The following is a 22,500-nucleotide window of genomic DNA, read 5'->3' as shown; positions in this document are numbered from 1 at the left end:
TTTCCTGCAGCTTTACAGCCCAAAATATACTAAATGAGTTCAGTCAACAAGTGAAGAACGTCTGTGTTTAGGTGACCATCTGAAAATGAGCAGCTTATGTAAACTAGGACATTATACCAACATCACAAATGGGTTTCAGTCATAAAGAAACCTAAAGAAGGATGACATCACACATTATTCTTCACATTGTTCTTCAGTATGGAGCAGTTGTAACACAAAGAGCTGACAGTGTGTCGGCTCAGAGGAGTCTGGGTGTTGATCATGTTGTTGTAATCAGGTTCTGCCGCTGCTGGTGGATTTTCTGCATCAGATGTCAGTGATGGAGTCGTCTCTTCAGTTATCTCTGCTGCGCTGCGTTTACTGCTGTCTGTCACAACTACAACACAGCTCACAGGTACACACACACACAACACATACACACTCATAGGTGCACAAAACAACCGTACACAACACAGAAACACATGCTATGGTGGTTTTTCTATTATAGTATTAAGTTTTCTTACATAAAATGATACATTTAGTTAGTTATAGGTTTCATGTATTCTTATGAAACAGTATTGGGCCTCGTGTAAAGTTTGAGCTCTTGAACACCTGCATGAACAACAAGCATCTTATCTTAACTGCACACTCACTACAAATAAGTTTTAATAAGGAAGTTTGGTTTGTCGCACAGAGTCAAGGACGCTGGTATCTCTAAACAGTGAGCTTATTTTAACAAGAGTCTGAACACTTGAACATCTGCACACACACCAAATATCTTTTAACACTAAGAAGAACTCCCCACACACTTTTGTAGAGAAGATTAATTAAATCGCATACAAAAAAGGACACTGGGTAGTTCATTATCGCTATCAATGAGCTCATTTTTAATAAAAACAAGTGTAAATCATGTAACGTCCGAAACCCCCGGAAAAGTGTCAAGATAAAGGGGCACTTGTTTTTGAGAGGCTCACGCTACGATTAAATACTAATATGGTAGGCCGGAACTATGAGTGCAGAGGGACGGGCTAATGAAAAAGTGATGTCATATGAAACCTGATTGGAAGAAAACGATGTCATGCACACATGATTGGTTTAAACTGTGATAACAACTTGAAAACAATTTAGAAATGATGGAGTCAGATATGTATTCGTTGGATCACTTCAGATGAACTCTGAATATCCCACTTTGCTTGCCCGGGCAAATAAAGTTTAAACTCTTGGCGCCTGGAACCCTTGTCTCTGAGATTTCTTTCTGTGATGGAGGGCCGATTCGCCACAACAATGCGCACTCACGCACGCACCGGTACACAACACACACAGGTACATACACAACACAGAGTCACACACACACTGAGATCTTGGTGTTGTAGTGTTGCTGTATGATGTTGGTGTTTGTCATTAGTTGAAAGTGCGTGTGATCAGCCACTGCACACATGAAGAGAGAGAGAGATGTCAGTGAATGGTGTGTGATGATGATTGTGTTTCCTCCAGCACGCTCCTCTCACCTCCACATTGAGGAGATTGGGTGAGGCGGTGTCTCGTGCAGCGGGTAAAGAGCGCCGCAGCAGCTCTCGGGTGTGTCCTCTGTTTAAGAGCTCGTGTCCACACACTCGCTTCCTGAGCAGCCTCATCATCATCAGAAGCATCAGTCAAGGTAAAGAGAACCACACACACACACACACACACACACACTACTGTATGTCACGGTGTGTTTAACATGTTCAGGATGTCTGTGTTTCAGCAGCAGGTGGCGCTATTGACTCAGTTACACTTCACCCATGAAACAAAACCTCTGTCATCTCTTTCTTAAGTGGACCACAAAAGAAGATATTTTGAGAAATGTCTCAGTGGTTTTGTGTTCATACAATGGAAGTCAATGGGGTTCAGTGTGTTTGATTACACAATGTTACAAAGTTTTTAAAAAGCAGTGTTTCGCTTTTAAATAAATTTTCTTTATGAAGTTTAACATGCAGAATACCCAAAATCCCCTATTTTTTATACATGTACTCACAAAATATCATTGATGCTTTTTGTCTTTTATGACTAATACTTCCTGCGCGTGCCGTGCACAGTAGATGAAGCGATCTGGGAAAAGGGGATTTTTAGCGCAATTGAAGCTTAGCAAACCCAAGTTATGAAGAGTTCATATCAGGCTGTTTAATTGTGATTTTTGCCAGCGATTTAAACTAATCTGCCTTCCCCATTCAAGTAGATATGACTGTGGACGCGCTCATGAGTGCAAACATGGCCGCCGAGTGACACGACTTCCTTAACGGACTTTGCTTAAAGTCAGATAATAAATCATGGGTTTCATTGGATTCTGTGCTCATGACATCTGGTCATTTTAAATCACCATTATATCTAGCTGTGAGAGAAATGTTGAAGAAAGCCTGTTGAATGTGTTTATATGTGTTGAATGATTCTTTACAGTCGTTTGACCATCGTAAGCCATTATCAGCTTTTCTCATCAGTGAGCTTTATTTCAGCGGACTCTTCTCTGAGATAAGTGATTATATACAATTATTCTTACCTTACTACTTGATTGACTCTTAAATGATTCGTTCTGTGATTCATCTGTCTAATCACATCCTTTCCACTAGTCTAGTCTGATGTGATTGGTCAGATGGTCTAGTCTGATGTGATTGGTCCGTAGTCTGATGTGATTGGTCAGATGGTCTAGTCTGATGTGATTGGTCCGATGGTCTAGTCTGATGTGATTGGTCAGATGGTCTAGTCTGATGTGATTGTTCAGATGGTCTAGTCTGATGTGATTGGTCCGATGGTCTAGTCTGATCTGATTGGTCAGATGGTCTAGTCTGATGTGATTGGTCAGATGGTCTAGTCTGATGTGATTGGTCCGTAGTCTGATGTGATTGGTCAGATGGTCTAGTCTGATGTGATTGGTCCGATGGTCTAGTCTGATGTGATTGGTCAGATGGTCTAGTCTGATGTGATTGTTCAGATGGTCTAGTCTGATGTGATTGTTCAGATGGTCTAGTCTGATGTGATTGGTCAGATGGTCTAGTCTGATGTGATTGTTCAGATGGTCTAGTCTGATGTGATTGGTCAGATGGTCTAGTCTGATGTGATTGGTCAGATGGTCTAGTCTTATTTGATTGGTCCGATGGTCTAGTCTGATGTGATTGGTCCGATGGTCTAGTCTGATGTGATTGGTCCGATGGTCTAGTCTGATGTGATTGTTCAGATGGTCTAGTCTGATTTGATTGGTCAGATGGTCTAGTCTGATGTGATTGTTCAGATGGTCTAGTCTGATTTGATTGTTCAGATGGTCTAGTCTGATGTGATTGTTCAGATGGTCTAGTCTGATGTGATTGGTCCGATGGTCTAGTCTGATGTGATTGTTCAGATGGTCTAGTCTGATGTGATTGGTCAGATGGTCTAGTCTGATGTGATTGTTCAGATGGTCTAGTCTGATGTGATTGTTCAGATGGTCTAGTCTGATGTGATTGGTCAGATGGTCTAGTCTGATGTGATTGTTCAGATGGTCTAGTCTGATGTGATTGTTCAGATGGTCTAGTCTGATGTGATTGATCCGATGGTCTAGTCTGATGTGATTGGTCAGATGGTCTAGTCTGATGTGATTGGTCAGATGGTCTAGTCTGATGTGATTGGTCAGATGGTCTAGTCTTATTTGATTGGTCCGATGGTCTAGTCTGATGTGATTGGTCCGATGGTCTAGTCTGATGTGATTGGTCCGATGGTCTAGTCTGATGTGATTGGTCAGATGTTCTAATCTGATGTGATTGGTCAGATGTTCTAATCTGATGTGATTGGTCAGATGGTCTAGTCTGATGTGATTGGTCCGATGGTCTAGTCTGATGTGATTGGTCAGATGGTCTAGTCTGATTTGATTGGTCATATGGTCTAGTGAAGTTTTGGTGGGCAGTCCTAGCAAAACATAGGCTGAGACTATATATTGTGACATTAATCTGCGGTGTTTGGCGAATCGGACTCAAAGCTCTTTGAACTTTGTTGTTGATTCACCTTCAGATTTACAATTTAGAAGACTGCTTACTTTCAAACACGCCAACATTACACACTTATGAACTGTCATTCACATAATCTCATGTTATGTACTCTTTAAAGAGTAGGTAACATATGTTTTTTTAGGCCCTACTTTGGTTAATCGAGTGTCCAACAACAAGTTTATCTAAATACAATGTGTAAAAACACTTTAATCTCGTAATTATATGCAGTTATCCGTACCTTACTTCTTGACTGACTCTCAAATGATTCAATCCGCGATTCACCCGTCTAGGCCCCTCCTACCCGGTAACCTTGTGTCATGTGATTGGTCAGATGGTGTAGTCTGTTGTGATTGGTCAAACGCGTTCATCATTTGTCGCAAATGGAACGCCACTACCATCATTACGGGATTACGGTTTACATGTGGTTGGATGTCATGTATATTATATGTGTAGCTATAGATGGCGGCGATTTTACCGTACCAGTTTGAGCCCGAGTCTGACGAGGAAGAAGACGCTAATCCACAACAAACTCCACCACGACTGGAGCAGGATGTTTGCCAGTGTCAAGTGACAACTCTTGTCATAAAAACTCTCAGTGTGACAACATGCATGTTGTGTTTTGCTTATCAATGTGTACCGTGTTCGTATCTTCAGATGTTATTACAATACAGATAATACTCGAATTAGTTCTTAAAACAAATACTTTGAGAATTCATGGATTGAACAATTAAATCAGCCGAGTTAATAGCAAGATGAACAAACTGTAACACACCAGAAATAACGCTGCATGCTAATGTTAGCATTATATGCATTAGCTAAACACAGACATAAGGTACGAAATATTTCTTAAATTTCAAACGAATATCAAAAGTCACAGTTACAGGTTGGGACTCGGTGGAGCAAACAGGTCCAAATAGAGTTGGTATTGCCCCTCTCTCAAGTATAGTCGTTTCACATATCCTGCACTGAACGCGCCAAGATTATCAAAGCAATCATCTGTGAAATGACGCGCACACAGTACAACCCTTGTGTTATACTCCTTCGGTATTCTTTGAAAATTGAATTGTAATCATTTTTCCCTCAGATGTTCTTGCTTATGTAGCTGAAATAAGACGGGCTTAGTTTCACACCGTAGAACACAGACTCTAAACATGATACACACGCATCACGAACGAGTGACAGTGTTTGTGGGAGGAGACATACGTTTTCCCGGCAGTCTCAGCAACACGTTTATGTATAGTGACGTAGATATGCGTCCACGACTCGTTTGTGTGATTCAGAGTCGACTCCCATTTTTACAAGCAAATAACTTCGTTATTTATTTACCTTCGGACTTACAACTTGGCAAACAGCTTACTTTCAAACACGGCAACATAACAGACTGACTGAAACGTCATTTTCATGATGTCATGTTACGTACACTTTAAACTCTTTGTTTTCTTTCATTTGTGAAGCTGGATAATATTTTCAGATCGACTGATCACTCAACACAATACTAAAATCTTACAAAATGTTGAATGTTAAAATGTAATCTTGTTTTCATTGTTAATGCCGACGGCGTCATTTGACTGTGATGAATGAGCTACCACTAACCTTTCCTGTAGCTCAGTGGTAAGAGCATTGTGTTAATAACGCAAGGTTGTGGGTTCGATCCCAGGGGATTGCAAATACCTATTTAAAATGTATAGGATAAAGAAATGTAAGTAACTTTGGATAAAAGCGTCTGCCAAATGACTAAATGTAAATGAATGAATTTGAAAGCAGGTGTGATGTTTGTCTCTAGTGGATGTCTTGGCTCAGGCTCTGGACGTGTTGAGGTGTGATGTGAGGACAGATGAAGGTCAGCAGTTGTTTCTACAGTATCACGCTCTCTCGGCTCTGTTGACTCTGTTGAGAGGTGGAAGCCCTCGACCTCTGACCCTGTCGGTGGAAATCCTCCTTCAGATGAGCACACAGACACGTGAGAAAAAACTTTCACAACATTGCAGAATCATTCATGTTTGTGTGAGGATGAATGCTGAATGTCAACACTATGTTTGCTACATACGTGTAAAGGTTATGGGTTTGATCCCGGGAACACAAAAAAGTAACTAGTTAAACCCAACACTAAGTAATCAGTTACTGTAATTTTAATTACTTTTTAATTACAGTTACTTCTGATGTAATTCAACTAAATACTGTGTGTAATATATGTGTGTGCAATAGTGGAATTGACATCAAAATTTAAAATCTAACATTATAATCTTTGCTTTTTATGTATAATTCTCACATTTGTAATTAATAATAATACTGTATGTAGTTTTATATTATTTATTTGAATGAATTAAATAAGTCGTTTCATGTCTATCCTTGAATCACTGAACTAATCAAGGTTGATGTAGGATGTAGAAGTCATTAGTAATAAGTCATTAAACACTTTTTGGAGAGAGTCATTTGTACAGTAATGTAATTACACTATTGAATATGTCATTAGTAACTAGGGATTAATTACATGTTTCGAGTAACTCACCCAACACACATACGATTTATGTAGAGTAAACATAAACGTGTGGATTAAATCCTTGCCTGAGGTCACACTTCTGTGTTTGTTTAATAAACATATAAGCATCATCAGCATCTTTTTTCATGTCAGAAAGTGTCTTCAGATCGCTGGTGTTTGACCTGTCACCTCTTCTCTATAAAGCGTATGAGCAGCATGTCATTAGACGTGAATCGGCCGCTTTACGAGACGGGACAGGAATGCACTTTTCTTTTCTTCTGCAGTGACACTGAACAGACGCAGTGCCACACGCTCAGACTCCAGCTGCTCTGCCAATTAAAGACATTTTTACAGGAGAAGCATCATGGGAAGGCGTGAAGGTGAGGGTGAAGTCACGCCTGAAGGTCACATCACACTCGACCTGTGTTTAATGCGCTCCACGTGTTCGAGTCCAGCAGACTTCTTTTGAAGTTCTTCAGCCTGTGTAGGTCAAAGATAACAGATGTGCTGTTCACCTCAACCCAGAACACTATCACAGACACCGGGCACATCTGTGGAAAACATACTCAAAATACTCACAAAAGACTTGTTTGTTTGTTTTCTATAGATGCATCATGATGGCGCGTCTCTCGCTGAACTGAAGCTATATGATGACTGCATTCATTTATTCATTTAGAATCGTAATATGATTTCTTTTAGATGAATAACTTCAGAATACAAGCTGTACTCATGAATGAAGCGATTGTTGAGATCTCACGGGTGGTTCTTCACACTGACGTGAAGCAGATGAAAAGCAGGATTGTTCAGTGAGAGAAACTTTACAGCATCAACATTGAGCCGTTCCAAACATTGAGAAATCACAGAAGAACTGCAGATGAGGTCATATGATGCCAGGAAACATTCAGATCATGCTTCCTGAGGACAATGGTATTGCTCAGATCTTTCTCTTAGGGATGCACGAAAAATTATCAGCAATATCGATATAAATTGTCATTTATTATGTTATCAGTATCGGCAGATAATACAATTTAGGTCGATATATTATAGCCAATAAATCGTTTCCTCTGGTTAAAGTTCTTCAGCTGCTCACAGTTTAAATACAGTTCAGTACTGTCTATCATCAACATCACTTACTGATATGAGCAAAACATAATTCATTATTTATGAATGTGTCAATTATAGGAACAAAATCATATTGTTTGAATCAGACTGATGTCTGTCTGGAGATGTGTTAGACATGTGGATGTTAAGAACTCTTCTCTGGGTTGCTCTGGAAGAACATCTATCATTTGTTTATTTAATAAAGTTTGAAGGTGAACGAATGGTTAACTAGTGTAAAGTAGGTTTGGAACATGATATTCTGATGGTGACCTCGTTTCCTTCACTCAATGTTTTCAAATAAAAGCAGTTGTCCACTTTTTGCATTTTGTTTCAGTCTTTTTCAATTTTATATTAATATTTAGAAACTGTATATCGGCCATGTATCGGTTATCGGCTTCGTGTGTTAAAGAATGATCAACATTATCGGCCAAAATGTACACATCGGTGCATCCCTAGTTTTTCTCTGCTCGGAAGAACACAGTTTGAAATGAAAAGAGAATGAGTGAGCGCATCATCAGAGGTGTAAATGAATGTAGATTGTGGAGGTGAAATCATCTAGATGGTCATCTGGTCATGTGATGAGACATGTTTGAGTTGATATTGAGATCTTCACTAATATTGACTTTTGACGAGACGAATCTGAGCTCAGTTTCTGAAACAGACATTTGTGATGTTCTTTTCTCAGGAGGAATATCTGAGACACACGTGAGACATAAGCAAAACATATAGAGTTTGTTCGCTCTTGATGTGTTGGAGAAATATCAGATGTTGTGCGTTTCATGTGTGATTGATTTGGTGTCTGTCAGTGGGCAGAAGTGTTATTTTATTTCTTGTGTTTTTCAGGACTTGTGTCTGCTTTTCTGGACGAGTGCAGTAATGAAGAATTCTTCCGCTGTGTCTCGCTGGTTCTGCGTAATCCTCGTTTGGATCCGGCGTTGTTTGAAAAGATGTGTGTCGTCCTGCAGAAGCTCTCCAGTATTCGGTGAGTGTGTCTCGCTGACCTCACAGTCTTCATCACGTCGTCCTTCTTGTGGAGTGTTTGATGTGTGCTGACAGACAGGTTTGTGACGTCATTGAGAGCATGTGCATCTGGACCGCCGTGTGTTTCATCTCTGTGGAGTTTGAGCTGCAGACCGTGTATCATTGACCAGATGAACAAAAGCACATCATGTGTGTTCGTGTGTTTCATTGCAGGAAAAACAAGCGTCTCTTCGAAGCCTTTTCATTACATTTATTACTGCAAGAGATGCATCGCACGACTGACCCGACTCGAACCTTCCTCAACATCAACCTGAGCTCTATTCTGCTTAACCTGGGCATGCTCACACGCTCCTAACACGCTCCTAACACGCTCACACTGAAGGGACGCTGGTGTCTCTAGCAGATTGTCTGAGGACACAGAGAATAACGTCATACAGCTGATCTGAATGTGTCTCACAGCTCATATGGAGTGTTTTTGTCAGACTCTCTGGCCATTTTCTGCTCAACATAATGTTTGTGTTCCATGGAGAAATAAGAACAGATGGTGTGTAGATAGTGAAATTTTGGGGTGAACTGTTCCTCTAAGTAATATGGGAAGAAATGAAATAATAAATTTGATACTTTATTCTTGACATGACTTCTTTAATAAATGTCATTTTATTCAATTCAATTAAACTTGTTTTTTTCTTGATTTGAATCTGTTAATATTAATTTTCATAGTGAAGACCAGTTGAAATTGGTTCTGATTTGTTTGAAGTGTTCTTTTCAGTTTTTTTTTTTTTTAAGTTCTTTCACAGTTTGTGGACTGAAGCAGATCTGTGCTGTCACATTGTTTAACAGCGTGATGATGAATGTTTGTCCGCTCTGAATCACTTCCAGCTCTCAACACACTGATGCTTCATCCAAATGGACTCAACACAACATCTCTGGTCCTAATCACAGCAAACCTAATGAAGAAAACCTCTCTCTCTCTCTCTCTCTCTCTCTCTCTCTCTCTCAAGATTCAAGATTCAAAGGAGCTTTATTGGCATGATAAAAGAAAATTTACATTGCCAAAGCACAAGATTAAATATAAACATGCAGAAATACAGATTAAGATCAAAAATAAGATAGAATAAAATTAAAGGTCTATAAGTAAAAATCTATATATATATACATCTCAATATAAACAGAAAAAGAGTTTTAATTAAAGTTCTCAATGAGGGTGACAGTGTCAGTTTGTGTGTGTTGTCCTGTCAGTGTTGTGTTGTGTTGTGTTGTGCTGGTTGTTCTTTGGTCGTGGCAGGACTTGACATATCTTGCAGCCAGGTTTGAGCTTCTTGACTTTTCTCCCAGTATGTATGAGATCTTGTCCTTTTGTTGAAACTGGTCAAAGTTTCTCTCTCTCTCTCTCTCTCTCTCCTGTCTCTCTCTCTCTCTCTCTCCTGTCTCTCTCTCTCTCTCTCTCCTGTCTCTCTCTCTCTCTCTCTCTCCTGTCTCTCTCTCTCCTGTCTCTCTCTCTCTCTCTCCTGTCTCTCTCTCTCCTGTCTCTCTCTCTCTCTCTGTATCTCTCTCCTGTCTCTCTCTCTCTCTCCTGTCTCTCTCTCTCTCTCTCTCCTGTCTCTCTCTCTCTCTCTCTCCTGTCTCTCTCTCTCTCTCTCTCTCTCCTGTCTCTCTCTCTCCTGTCTCTCTCTCTCTCTCTGTATCTCTCTCCTGTCTCTCTCTCTCTCTGTGTCTCTCTCCTGTCTCTCTCTCTCTGTGTCTTTCCTCTCTCTCTCCTGTCTCTCTCTCTCCTGTCTCTCTCTCTCTCTCCTGTCTCTCTTCTCTCCTGTCTCTCTTCTCTCCTGTCTCTCTCTCTCCTGTCTCTCTCTCTCCTGTCTCTCTCTCTCCTGTCTCTCTCTCTCTCTCTGTGTATCTCTCTCCTGTCTCTCTCTCTCTGTGTCTCTCTCCTGTCTCTCACTCTCTGTGTCTTTCCTCTCTCTCTCTCCTGTCTCTCTTCTCTCCTGTCTCTCTCTCTCTCTCCTGTCTCTCTTCTCTCCTGTCTCAAGATTCAAGATTCAAAGGAGCTTTATTGGCATGATAAAAGAAAATTTACATTGCCAAAGCACAAGATTAAATATAAACATGCAGAAATACAGATTAAGATCAAAAATAAGATTAAATTAAATAAATTAAAAGTCTATAAGTAAAAATCTATATATATATACATCTCAATATAAACAGAAAAAGAGTTTTAATTAAAGTTCTCAATAAGGGTGATAGTGTCAGTTTGTGTGTGTTGTTCTGTCAGTGTTGTGTTGTGTTGTGCTGGTTGTTCTTTGGTCGTGGCAGGACTTGACATGTCTTGCAGCAGGTTTGAGCTTCTTGACTTTTCTCCTAGTATGTATGAGATCTTGTCCTTTTGTTGAAACTGGTCAAAGTCTTTGTGTAAGTTTGTAAACTGGGGGAAGAATGTTTCTCTGATGTGTGTGTAGTTGGGACAGGAGAGGAGAAAGTGCAGCTCTGTTTCCACTTGATTGTGTGTGCAGTGTGGACACAGTCGCTCTTCTCTCGGTGTCCATGTGTGTCTGTGTCTGCCCGTCTCTACAGTGAGCTGGTGATCACTGAGTCTGTACATGCTCAACACTTTTCTTAGTTTAGGGTCTGATACGCTTGTGAGGTATTCTGACACTTTATATTCTCTCTTTAGTGACAGATAGCATTCCACTTTACTTTGCTGAGCTGTTGCTTCTGTCCAGTGTTTGAGATATTTCTCTTTTTGTCTTTTCATCATTTGGTTTAGTCTGGCTAAATCTCTCTCTCTCTCTCTCTCTCTCTCTCTCAGCGGTTGTGCGAGCTCTATAACGCACCATGTCACTAAGGGTCGAGTGTGTTTTTGATGTTTCGTGACGGGTGTCAGTCTCAAACTGAAATCTGCAGAATTCCACACATTCATACTGAACTTGTGAAGATAAGAGCGTTTATAACTCACAAAACACTGAATTCTGCCTTCGTGTCTTTTATCAGTAGTATGTGATCCCTTCAGATTGAAAACATGACACGGTTGTCACATGACCTCAGAACAGGTGTGTTTACTTCATCATTACTGATGGGTTCAAGAGTGTAAATGTCCTCATCATGTGATGAAGATTCAGTTGTTTTGAGGAGACCGAGCAGATGAGTAAGTACATTTATATCACTGCATTTGACAGATGCTTTTATCCAAAGTCACTTTCATTACATTGTACTATACATGTGTTTTGGAAGTATGTGCATTCCCTGGGATCAAACCAGAGAAAGCTATTTTCTCATTTGATGTTTTATTCAGACATCAGTTCATGTAAAGCGTCAGTATGTCACTCATGACCGAATACTATAGTACATGATGAAAACATGGTATTTTAAGAACATGCTGTTGTATTCTAATGTTATGTTTGCATTGAGACACATCGTCCAGAAGAGAGTTTCTTGATGTTGTTTGAATATTTTGTGTGGTTGTAGTCCTTTGTGTTGAGATGAGTTTTAAAGATGTGTGAGGTTTGAGAAGTGTTTGCTGGTCTGGTTTTCATTGTCTTTCTGGTGAAGTGAAGAGCAGAACATCACTTTGTTTTGAGTGCTTGATGGAGATCTTCCTGAAGTCCAGTTTGAATATCTTGTCCTCCATAAAGCCATTATTGACACATCCCATAATGCAATGCGGTGATTTTCAGTGATGGATCATCTGAGAGAGCAGCAGCTTACAGTATGAATGAACACCAAACATCAGATGCCCTAACCCTGAAACAAAACTCTTCTAATGTGTGTGTGTGTATCTTTTGCTTTGGTGAGGAAATAAATATGACTGTAGATGGAACAGCGTTTGAGACGTGATGTCATGTGATTCAGACAGTCAGAGGATTATTATTATATCAGTGTGACGTCAAACGCATGAGTTATGTTTGAATAAGTTCATGTACACAAACACAATAACAAGAGACGGTTTCACTTTATTTCATTGATACTTTTATGCATGGTGTATATGTACAAGAATAAGTTATATATACACTTGTGTTTCTTTATACTGGCTGTGTGTGTGTGTGTGTGTGTGTGTGTGTCTGTTCTCAGTTGTAATGATTTATATTCCTGCAGTGTGACGCACTTTAATCATAGCAGAAAGTTAAAGATGTTGTGATGTTGTGTGGAGACCAGCTCCTGATCATCTGTCTCCAGTGGAACATAAGACAGATCATGACAAAGAGTTCTTATGAATACTGTCATCATTTACTGACCCTAACATCTGTACACATTTCTTTGTTCTGATGAACACAGCAAATGATATTTGGAAGAATGTTAGCAACTGATATTCCTTGAACATTATTGACTACCGTCGTAGAAAGTAGTAAGATCTTTCTGTTTGTTCTGTTAAACATAAAATGAGATGTTTTGAAGAATTGAGAAAAGCAAAACGTTCCGGGGCACCTTTGACTATCATTTACATTTTCCTACTATGATAGTCACCATGTCCAAGAAATGTCAGTTGCTTACATTCTTCCAAATATCTTCCCTTGTGTTCAACAGATTAGGTTTGGAACGTCTTGAGGGGAGTAGACCTATCCCATCATTAACATGAAGTCACATGACATGCCGCGTCACTCACATTCACATCATCATTCGGTTCTATTCACATGCACTTTATACACAACGTCTGTGTCACTTTACATCTGGATTATTAGTTAATGAAATTCTGAACATCACAGGAGGTGTGTGATATAAACCAGCGGCTGGCCGCACAAACGCTTTCTCAAAGGTCTGTGTGTCATCTGAGAAGTGTTTCATTAAACCTGTGGAGACAAGTTCATATTCTATCTGTTAATAAAATATGCACACATGTAATAGACACAGTTCATCACACAATCCTGAGCTAAATGTTTATAACACAACAAAACTAGAGAACCCAGACGGCGACACATCATCTGTATGTACACATGACAAAGCTCAGAAGTCAAAGAGACGATGTAGTTTGTGCTCCTCGGGTGGATCATTCAGCTCACTTCTGTCCTGTCTCAGTCGTATTCTTCAGTCTGTGCTGATGGGACGAGGTGTCATGATGAAGGAATAACACACAGAGCTTCTTCACGTCGCCGCACATCAGAATGCATCAGACACTGGCGCAGCGAGAAGATAAAGTGTGATGATGGCTGGACGGAGGGACGCCGCTCTCGGGTCCGCCCAGAATATCAAAGCAGAGAACCTCGACGACGTCCAGTCTCTCGATCTGAACCAAACGCGTCAGCAGGTCTGGGATGCTGTAACCCGCCGTACTGACTCTGTCAAAGAGCTGCATCCCATCACTCATTCCTCCAATCTCATCTCGCTTCAGTCCAAAACTCTCTGCCAGATGTCTCCAGGTCTTCACCACGGCTTTATCTGTGCTGTATGTAGAGCTGAGCATGCGGCTGGTGCGCTCCAGACAGTCGAACGGAAGCTCGGTGGGACTCAGACCTGCAGATGTCAACGTGACAGCCAATCAGATCAACACGGTTCATGTTCTGAGAGTGAATCAACCACCCGGCTTCAGCGGGATTCATCTCTGTTCTGACATTACTGATGTGAGATACTCAACTGTGTGTGTGCAGGTCAGAGGTGATGTTTATTACATGAGCAGGCGCTCTTACTCATTGCAGCTTTAATAAAGTACAGTAGTACTCTAAGTGTCTGTGTTTCAGTCTTGACATTTTTATGATGTCATTATGTCGTAAAGTTAGCCCTCACCTTCTGCAACACTGCAGGCTTTTGTGTACAAGTCCAAGATTTTCTTCCTTCTGCTGTGAATCTGCAAACACACACACACACACACACTAAATCACTGATTCAGACTAAAAACTGCTTTACAGATGCACACACACAAAAACACACACACACACACACACACACACTAAATCACTGATTCAGACTAAAAACTGCTTTACAGATGCACACACACACAAATACACACACAGGGACACACACACAATCAGACTAAACACTGCTTTATGCACACACACATACACATTTCAAGCGTGGCATGACGTGATGTCTCACCCCTGTGGCTCTGTTGTTGTTGTTGTTTGTTATTGTGTTGTTGTTGTGTGTGTTGTTTGTTGAAGATGTCTTCTCTCGGGTCAGATGCACCAGTGACATCAGACACAGATCAGCTGCCGTCTGTTTGTCTTGAGCTGCTTCTTCATCGCTGTCAATGCTGCGACTCAACAGCTGCTCGTTCTCTGATGAAGCGTCGTTTTCACTGCAAAACAACAGATCACAACATCCTTGAGTCGACCTGAAGTGTGTCTCTATTGGTCAGATAAAGAGGAAGTCCCGCACACAGAACAGAAGGACGTGAGGCTGATGACTGGTGTGTTGTTCTATCTGCTGACAGAGACGCTCACAGGACTTCATTGTTTCTCAGACACTCAACACCAGAGCAGCTTTGGCATTGGATGACATGATCACATCATCTGGCATGAGTCTGTTCACCACACCGTCTGCCCTCCAGACTCAATCAAATCAGCTCTGATACACTCATTGTGTATGTAGAAGTGAAGTGAAGCTTCAGATGGGATGTGTGTTCATCTGTCATACAAACACAATCCACTGAAATACTTTCTGCTGCTCAAACTTGTGCTTTACTGATGGACAGAAAACCTCTGTGTGTACACACATGTGTGTGTGTCTCTCTCTCCATATGTGCGTACGTGTGTGTTCCTGCGCGTGTGTGTGGCGTGTGCGCACGTGTTTGCATGTGTGTGTGTGCGGTCTCGCCTTTTTGCAGGTTTTGGAGGTGATGACTTGAGCTTGTCATATTCGTCCTTCTCTGCAAAGATCACGACAGTTTCTGAAATCCCAAAAGAATGAATCGGTCGTGTTTATTCATCATTACTCAGTTTTATATCAAGTGTGATCATCAGAACACAAGACAGAATCTTCCAGAATTCACTTTCTTCCATCAAGAGAGATGTTCATTAACAGAAGAATAAAGCTCCGTCTCGTCTGCTCTTCTCATCACGTCTGCATCTGCTCACCTTGAATCTCTTTCTTCTCCTCCTGTTTGTTTGTTTGACTTTCTGTGGTCTTGATGATTTGTCCAGAACAGCATGCTGTAAAACAAACACACGCCAGCTGAACTGCTGCAGGAATCATGGGATTGATGTGTGTGTGTGTTTCTCTTGTGTTTCAAGAGACGTTTGCTTTCATTCTGACCTTGTCCATTGGGCTTAGCTTTTACGATGTAAAACATGATGATCATCACTATGGCGATGGCCATGATAAAGATGGTTGACATGGCAATAATGAGAGCTGTTGCTAGGTGACCTTGCCCTGTTGGATCTGGAAGAGAGAGAGAGAGAGAGATGTGTTTAAGTTCTGACAAGACGACATCACTCATGTGACTCCAGACTGTTGTTTAGAGTCACACACAATCAAGTGGAAACAGAGCTGCACTTTCTCCTCTCCTGTCCCAACTACACACACATCAGAGAAACATTCTTCCCCCAGTTTACAAACTTACACAAAGACTTTGACCAGTTTCAACAAAAGGACAAGATCTCATACATACTGGGAGAAAAGTCAAGAAGCTCAAACCTGCTGCAAGATATGTCAAGTCCTGCCACGACCAAAGAACAAGCAGCACAACACAACACAACACTGACAGGACAACACACACAAACTGACACTATCACCCTCATTGAGAACTTTAATTAAAACTCTTTTTCTGTTTATATTGAGATGTATATATATATAGATTTTTACTTATAGACTTTTAATTTTATTCTATTTTATTTTTGATCTTAATCTGTATTTCTGCATGTTTATATTTAATCTAAAAAGTAATTTTCTTTTATCATGCCAATAAAGCTCCTTTGAATCTTGAATCTAGAGTCAGTATGGTTTCCCAGCATGCACTTGCCTTTCTCTGGATGTGGGAGAATGGTGGTGCTGCTGGATGACACGCTGGGAACACGACCAGATGACACGGGTGTGGATCTCATGCCTGGAACACAACAAACATGTGACCGTTAACATTTAAAACACAACACAAGTCACTGATGATCACATCACTGAAGAGAATATTAGAATATAACAGACATGATTTCATTCAAGAGTCTCTCGTGACATTTATAATCATTAAACATGAAGTATCGGCCACCTCAGGGCCTTGAAGGTGTTTTAAAACTTGAAACAGTGTTTGGTTTGTCTGGAACGCTTCCATCTTCTCTGGTTAGCTGTTTGTCACAGAAATGAATCTTTGACGTCCTCCATCATTAGAAGTCTTTATTAATCTGATGAAAAGCTGCCGCTGTACAGACAGAATTCATTTGATGCTGAATGTTCTTTGTGAATCCCCAGAGCGTCTGAAGATCATTGAATCAATGAGTGAACGCCGCGAGAGATCTTATTAGAATCACATGTCAACGTCTGGGAGGTCCTGTCATGTTGAAGCGCTGGACGCGGGACGAGAGCAGATGAGGAGAAGATGTTTTTCTGCTGTTGTGAATGCAAGCAGGAGCACGTTAATCATCTTTTTATTCTCCTCATTATTAGACGCAGCCCACGCTTCAGGCCAGCATCATCTCACGCGTTCCAACACGTCTCGCTCCACATACTTTAACATCCTGACCTCCAGAAGAACTGAAGGTTTTTTCTCTTAATTAACTTAAATCCCCACCAGCTTCGTTTCTGTCACCGCAAAGCAAAGAAATAATTAAAGAAGCTTTGAACACCCGACCGGTGCAGGCGTGCCGTGAAGAGAAAGACTTCATTGACACAAACATCTGCTTCACTGAATCCACCAGTCACACGTGACACGCTTGTCCAAACAATGGAGGACAGGAAGACTGTTCAGAAATCTACAACAATGAGAGCTTGCTCGCTCAGTTTACTGAAATCAGTTTGTTTGTCAGGAAGACCCACTGTACTGTTGTGTTATTCTGTTCTAACACACACCACACATTAATGTATTTTTTAATGATGTACAACACAACGACGAGGAGCGTTGCTCTTTCTCCACCAGTCATCGCTGGATTGAATCACTTCATTGTCTGTTTGACAAACAGTGACATTTATCCTAAATAAAAGCCAAATGAAAAGCAGACATCATTATTTATGGTGAAAACAAGATGTCCGCTGTGACTTCTGTGAAAGGTCTTAGAACATGAAGTGTTCTTAAATCTTCTGATTGAGATGGAAATGGTTTTCTGCACTCTATGTTCAGTGTCATGTGACGCTCGCTGATGTTCTGAACAATCTAACAAACACACGCTTACAAAAAATCCTTCATCCCCCACAAACACATGCTGAAGACTCCAGCCATGTCTCTACTCATGACCGTAGATTGATCTCATGACAGAAACTCTGAGCTGTGTTGTGTTGTGCGTGTGGTCTCTCTGCAGCAAAACAAACATGAAACATTGACCCTAAATGTGTGTTTATGCCCGACAGAAAAGAGAAAACACACAACGCTGAAGTGAGAAGAGAGGAGAAAAAACCCCTGGAGACGTTCTTACACTCTTTGACGTTCTTCGGAGCGTTCTGACACGAGTGACACACCATGCCGTAGATGTTGCGTGGTCTGTTCTCCAGTATGTAATACCTGCAAATACCAAATCAAACATTACAACTGAAGTTACGTATAAACGGATACAAACAGATCATGAGGAAAGACAAAACTAGAAACAACCAGACGTGGAACGGACTAATCACAATAAATCATAAGAGCATTAAACATGACAAATCTAAGAAACAGATTGATTTCTGCTATCATCTCACAGATATTGTGTTGAAGTGACACCGTCTGTGTCCTGAGAGGTCTGCTGAAGAGGTTATTAAACACTCCAGAAAGTGAGGAGGATTAATATTGATGTTCAACAGACCTTCACGCTTACTTCACTCTTGTGTGTGTTTGTGTGTTTTACCCCAGTAAACAGGGTCCACACTCGGCGTCGCTCTCATGAGTCCCTACTGTTAACACTGTGGCTCGGTACAGAGAATCACAGTCTTTGTGTCGACGGCAGATCTCATATTTTCCTTTTGAGAATTTCCCCGCAGGACACGGGATGCAGGAATAGTCGTCATCCTTTACACCATAACCACAGTTCTGAAAACAACACACACAACACCATAACCATCACACAAACACTTCACAACAACACACACACTGTTACACACTGAGACGGCTCTGATGTGTCTTCGTTTCAGTTGATTTAAATCCAGTTGGTTTGAATCACATCATGTCAGAGCTGGATGTCACAGCTCTGTGTGCGATTGAGTGAGTCTTTCCTCCGGCCACATTCATCTTCTGCTTCACATTAATACTTCATATCATCAGCCACATTCATGACACTTCTCAAATCATTTTACTGTGCTTAAAGAGTGCTCTTACGTCCTGATAAACTCAGTAATGCACCAACTCCATCATTTATTGCTTTTAGAAAACACGCACACACACATGCAGACACAAACACGCGCGCACACACAAATGTATGCGCACACATACACACACTGACTTCTCTCTCACTCTCAATCTTTAGAAGATCTTTAAAATTTTTATAGAAAGTCTTGAGTCTCATTTGATGAAGATCATGTTGTGTGTGAGTGTATGCAGCAGTATTAAATTAAAGAGGAATTCAATGTTTTGAAATGCTTCACTTTCTCTTGAAATGGTTTTGTAGTGAGTGTGTGTGTGTGTGTGCGTGCGTGCGTGTGCGTGCGTGTGATGATCTGAATGCACTGAGCTCTTTCACAAATTCAACTCTGTTGGTTTCTGCCGTTGTGTTTCTATGGACCTTTAACCTGAATGATATAAAGAAGAACGGAAGTGAAAGATTGATTTGTATTGGAGTGAAAAGCTTCACATGTCAGATCTGCTGCGTGTCCTGCGGCTCACATGAAGAGCTTTGATGTTTGATTTATAATCTCTTCATGATAACCGCTGCCTCTGGGATCTTCACTTCCCTTTCATGTGACTAAAAAAACATGTCACACGTGCTTCACCTGCGCAGGTTAACTTAAAGACCTTCATCACTTCAATTACAGGTTTCACCAAAGCAGAAATCTGCAGAGTTCTTTAATGCAGTTTTAATGTCAAGCTTCATGCTCAGTGCCGCTCCAAACAATCTGTAACTTATCATTACACAAAAGCATTCTACACTTATATCTGTAATCAGAATATTCTGCTGAAAGTCTTCAAATTCATCCCAACTACACACCTGAATTCTTCACTAAATGTTTTTTGATGGTAATTCCTTGAAGGCGTGTGGACACACTGGATTGTGTGTTTTATCTGCAGTGAATATTCAACATTCGCACCACTGGAGGAGATGAGTGAACACGTCTGTGTGTGTGTGTGTGTGTTACTGTATGGGTGGTCCACAAACCTTTAACCTACAACAGTGCAGCTAAAAACCTTCATGTCGAATCTCATTGTGTCCGTGAAACTTAATCTTTTTTGTCATGATGCTCTTATGTCCGTGACAGACGTGGTCACTGTGAGGTGTGTGAAGATTGATATTTGTGTATGCCCGTGTTGTGTGTGGCGTGTGCATGGTGTGTGAGTGTGCGGCATGTTGTGTGTGATGTTTGCAGCATGTGTGTGTGTGTGTTGTATGTGTGTGTGGTTTGCTTGTTGTGTGCATGTTGTATGTGGCATGTCCGTGCGTGTTTGTGTTTGGTATGTGTGTGTGTGTGTGGCACGTGTGTATGTTTGGTGTGCGTGTTGTGTTGTGTGTGTGTGTGTGTGGCATGTGTATGCGTGTGTTTGTGTGTGTGCGTTGTGGTTTGTGAGAGTGTTGTGTGTTACCATGTATGGCTCTTGTCCAGGTTGACACTGTGGGCAGGGACGACAACTGTTGCTTGTGTGATTGTAAAATTCATTCTCTCCACAGTTTGAGTACTCGGCCCTCACAACGCACACACTGGACAACTGTAAACACACAAAAACAACCGGTCATAATGTATGTGTGTGTTATTCTTTAGCAGAGTGTGTTTGTGTGTGTGTGCTGTAAATGATGAATTGACTTCTCTGTGACTTTGTGACTGAATGCGTGTTGTGTCTAAGAATGAAATGCAGAAAAACATGCTGCTGTAAACATTTAACCACAAACCATATCATTCAGTTACAGCCAATGAACATCCGGCTCCGCCCACAAATCTGATGACTCCTCCCTCACTAGTAGTGTTTGACTGATGTAATGAATCTCACATGACTTCAATCATTTGTTTCTCTGTGTGTTGAGTTATACTCTCTCTCTCTCTGTGTGTGTGTGTGTGTGTGTGTATGTGTGTTTAGAAACTCTGCGGGTGATAAAACCAAAACACACAAATAACAAACAGCTTGACATTCTCTGACTTCAGCCAATAAACCAAATGTTAGTTTGGAAGAATGTGAGTTCTGTATTTGATTTGTGGGGTTCAGTTGTCTCTTTTGCTATTCTGTCTTTAGATGATCATATCCCACAATCCTGTGTGTGATGTTTGATGATGGCTGATGAAAATGAATCAATTCTTTGTCAAATGTCCATTAATTCCTCATCATAAGATTCTATTTGAAATAAAGAAGTTGAGCGTATCTTTAGACACGTCCTCTATCTCATCTAGTGAAGTCATGGTCTGAGCGGACAGGCATCTGTGAGCTGTACTTTTGGACACAAACTTCTGTGGTTTTCTAACAAAGGCTGAATTGAATGTTATTTGTAGATTTTTTCCAGGGTTAATGTGGGATTAAGGTGATCTGGTCTCGGTCGATCCTAACGTCTCTTTAATGTCTCTTGGCTGTTGGGAAAGGGAATTAAAAGCCTATCATTAAGGGACTGCGCTGAGAAATTACCTTCTGGGAAAAGAGCCAGATAGATTGTGTGTTTCAGACATGAAGGAGAACGACAGATTGACACACATATAAAGACGTCTTTGTAGTTCATCATCATCTTCATCCTGTTGGTTTATGCAGCTTTATTCTGGATTATTTTCAGGCAGCTGATCTTTCTCTGCATTTATCATGACATGTGAATTCATCACCTGACAGAAACATACTGAGACTCACCAGCAAAAGACACACAACACACGATTGTGTTTGTTCTGCTTTCTGCCTCATGTTTGTGTCTTCCAGCTGAAGAGGTCTGTGAAGAGAGAAAGAGATGTGTCAGAGTGTGTGTGTGTGTGTGTCTGTGTGTGCCTGGTCAACTTGTTTTTTTGGTCCCTATGAGGAAACAAGCTAATAAATCATAAAGAATTAACTTTTGTGAAAATGTAAAAGAGCAGAAAGTGTTGTGTGATTGTTAGCTTTAGGGGTATGCAATATGATATATAATTTATACAGTAAAAAACCATTGTGTCTATGGAATGTCCCCATAAAACATGCCAACATGTGTGTGTGTGTGTGTGTGTGCGTGTGTGTGTGTGTGTGTGTGTGTGAGCGAGCGTGTGTGACTGCATGTCATGCAGAGCTTTATACCTTACAGCAACACATTTCTAGACTGTATGTCTGCACACATGTGTCAAAGCCGGCGAGTGAATGTGTGCGTGCATGCGTGAAACTGCTTGACCTTTGACCTCATATAATATTGTCTGTCTGTCTCTCTCTCTGTTCTAATGAGCAGAAGTACTGAAAAACGAACCCCACATCACCATTCATACACCTGCTCATGAAGTCTTTATGAGTTTATAACGATAAATGATATTTGAATATTTTAACTTAAACTTGACTTTACACCTCAATGTTCCACAAAATAATGAAGCTACCTGCAGAATACACAGTACAATAGTATCACAGTAATTTTGAATAAAAGTTTACAGATGAATGAAAAGTTTAACAGATTTATTTCCAAAACATTATCAATTCTCAAACAAAACAAATTGTTCTTCAAGCTAATTTGTTATAGAATTGAACATTCAAGGTTTAGCCTTGAATTAAACTAGGGATGAATGATAAATTATCGGCCATATCGGTATCTGCCGATAATAAAATGTATTCCGATATATTATAGCTGAAAAATCATATAT

At 40.7% G+C, this 22,500-nt stretch overlaps 2 protein-coding genes across 10 annotated transcripts in view; one reads left to right on the top strand and one right to left on the bottom strand.

Moving 5' to 3' along the window:
• LOC130427921 (coiled-coil domain-containing protein 138-like) overlaps positions 1 to 9,201 on the top strand; it is a 17,431-nt gene extending 8,230 nt beyond the window's left edge. For 5 of the 9 annotated variants that reach the window (XM_056755675.1, XM_056755674.1, XM_056755671.1 and 2 more), the window contains exons 11-15: positions 278 to 394; positions 1,474 to 1,636; positions 5,755 to 5,931; positions 8,395 to 8,533; positions 8,746 to 9,201. In XM_056755675.1, the coding sequence (XP_056611653.1) occupies positions 278 to 394; positions 1,474 to 1,636; positions 5,755 to 5,931; positions 8,395 to 8,533; positions 8,746 to 8,887 (738 nt within the window). In that variant the 3' untranslated portion in view covers positions 8,888 to 9,201. Of the gene's footprint in view, positions 1 to 277; positions 395 to 1,473; positions 1,637 to 5,754; positions 5,932 to 6,734; positions 8,535 to 8,745 lie in introns of those variants that run through there. The other 4 variants (XR_008907372.1, XR_008907373.1, XM_056755673.1 and 1 more) reach the window with 4 other exon arrangements.
• A 2,828-nt stretch (positions 9,202 to 12,029) lies between these two features.
• Positions 12,030 to 22,500, bottom strand: part of edar (ectodysplasin A receptor) — an 18,709-nt gene continuing 8,238 nt past the window's right edge. The window contains exons 2-12 of the mRNA XM_056754629.1: positions 21,542 to 21,617; positions 20,303 to 20,425; positions 18,420 to 18,601; positions 18,012 to 18,097; positions 16,415 to 16,498; positions 15,709 to 15,834; positions 15,531 to 15,605; positions 15,271 to 15,343; positions 14,551 to 14,752; positions 14,242 to 14,302; positions 12,030 to 13,971 (exon numbers count right to left, since the gene is read on the bottom strand). Coding sequence (XP_056610607.1) covers positions 13,628 to 13,971; positions 14,242 to 14,302; positions 14,551 to 14,752; positions 15,271 to 15,343; positions 15,531 to 15,605; positions 15,709 to 15,834; positions 16,415 to 16,498; positions 18,012 to 18,097; positions 18,420 to 18,601; positions 20,303 to 20,425; positions 21,542 to 21,592 — 1,407 coding nt within the window. The 5' untranslated portion in view covers positions 21,593 to 21,617 and the 3' untranslated portion in view covers positions 12,030 to 13,627. The remainder of the gene's footprint in view (positions 13,972 to 14,241; positions 14,303 to 14,550; positions 14,753 to 15,270; positions 15,344 to 15,530; positions 15,606 to 15,708; positions 15,835 to 16,414; positions 16,499 to 18,011; positions 18,098 to 18,419; positions 18,602 to 20,302; positions 20,426 to 21,541; positions 21,618 to 22,500) is intronic.

Source organism: Triplophysa dalaica, chromosome 8 (genome assembly GCF_015846415.1).
Source record: "Triplophysa dalaica isolate WHDGS20190420 chromosome 8, ASM1584641v1, whole genome shotgun sequence".
Taxonomy (NCBI): domain Eukaryota; kingdom Metazoa; phylum Chordata; class Actinopteri; order Cypriniformes; family Nemacheilidae; genus Triplophysa; species Triplophysa dalaica.
Note: the sequence above shows the minus strand (reverse complement) of the source record. Positions and strands in the feature narration are given on the sequence as shown.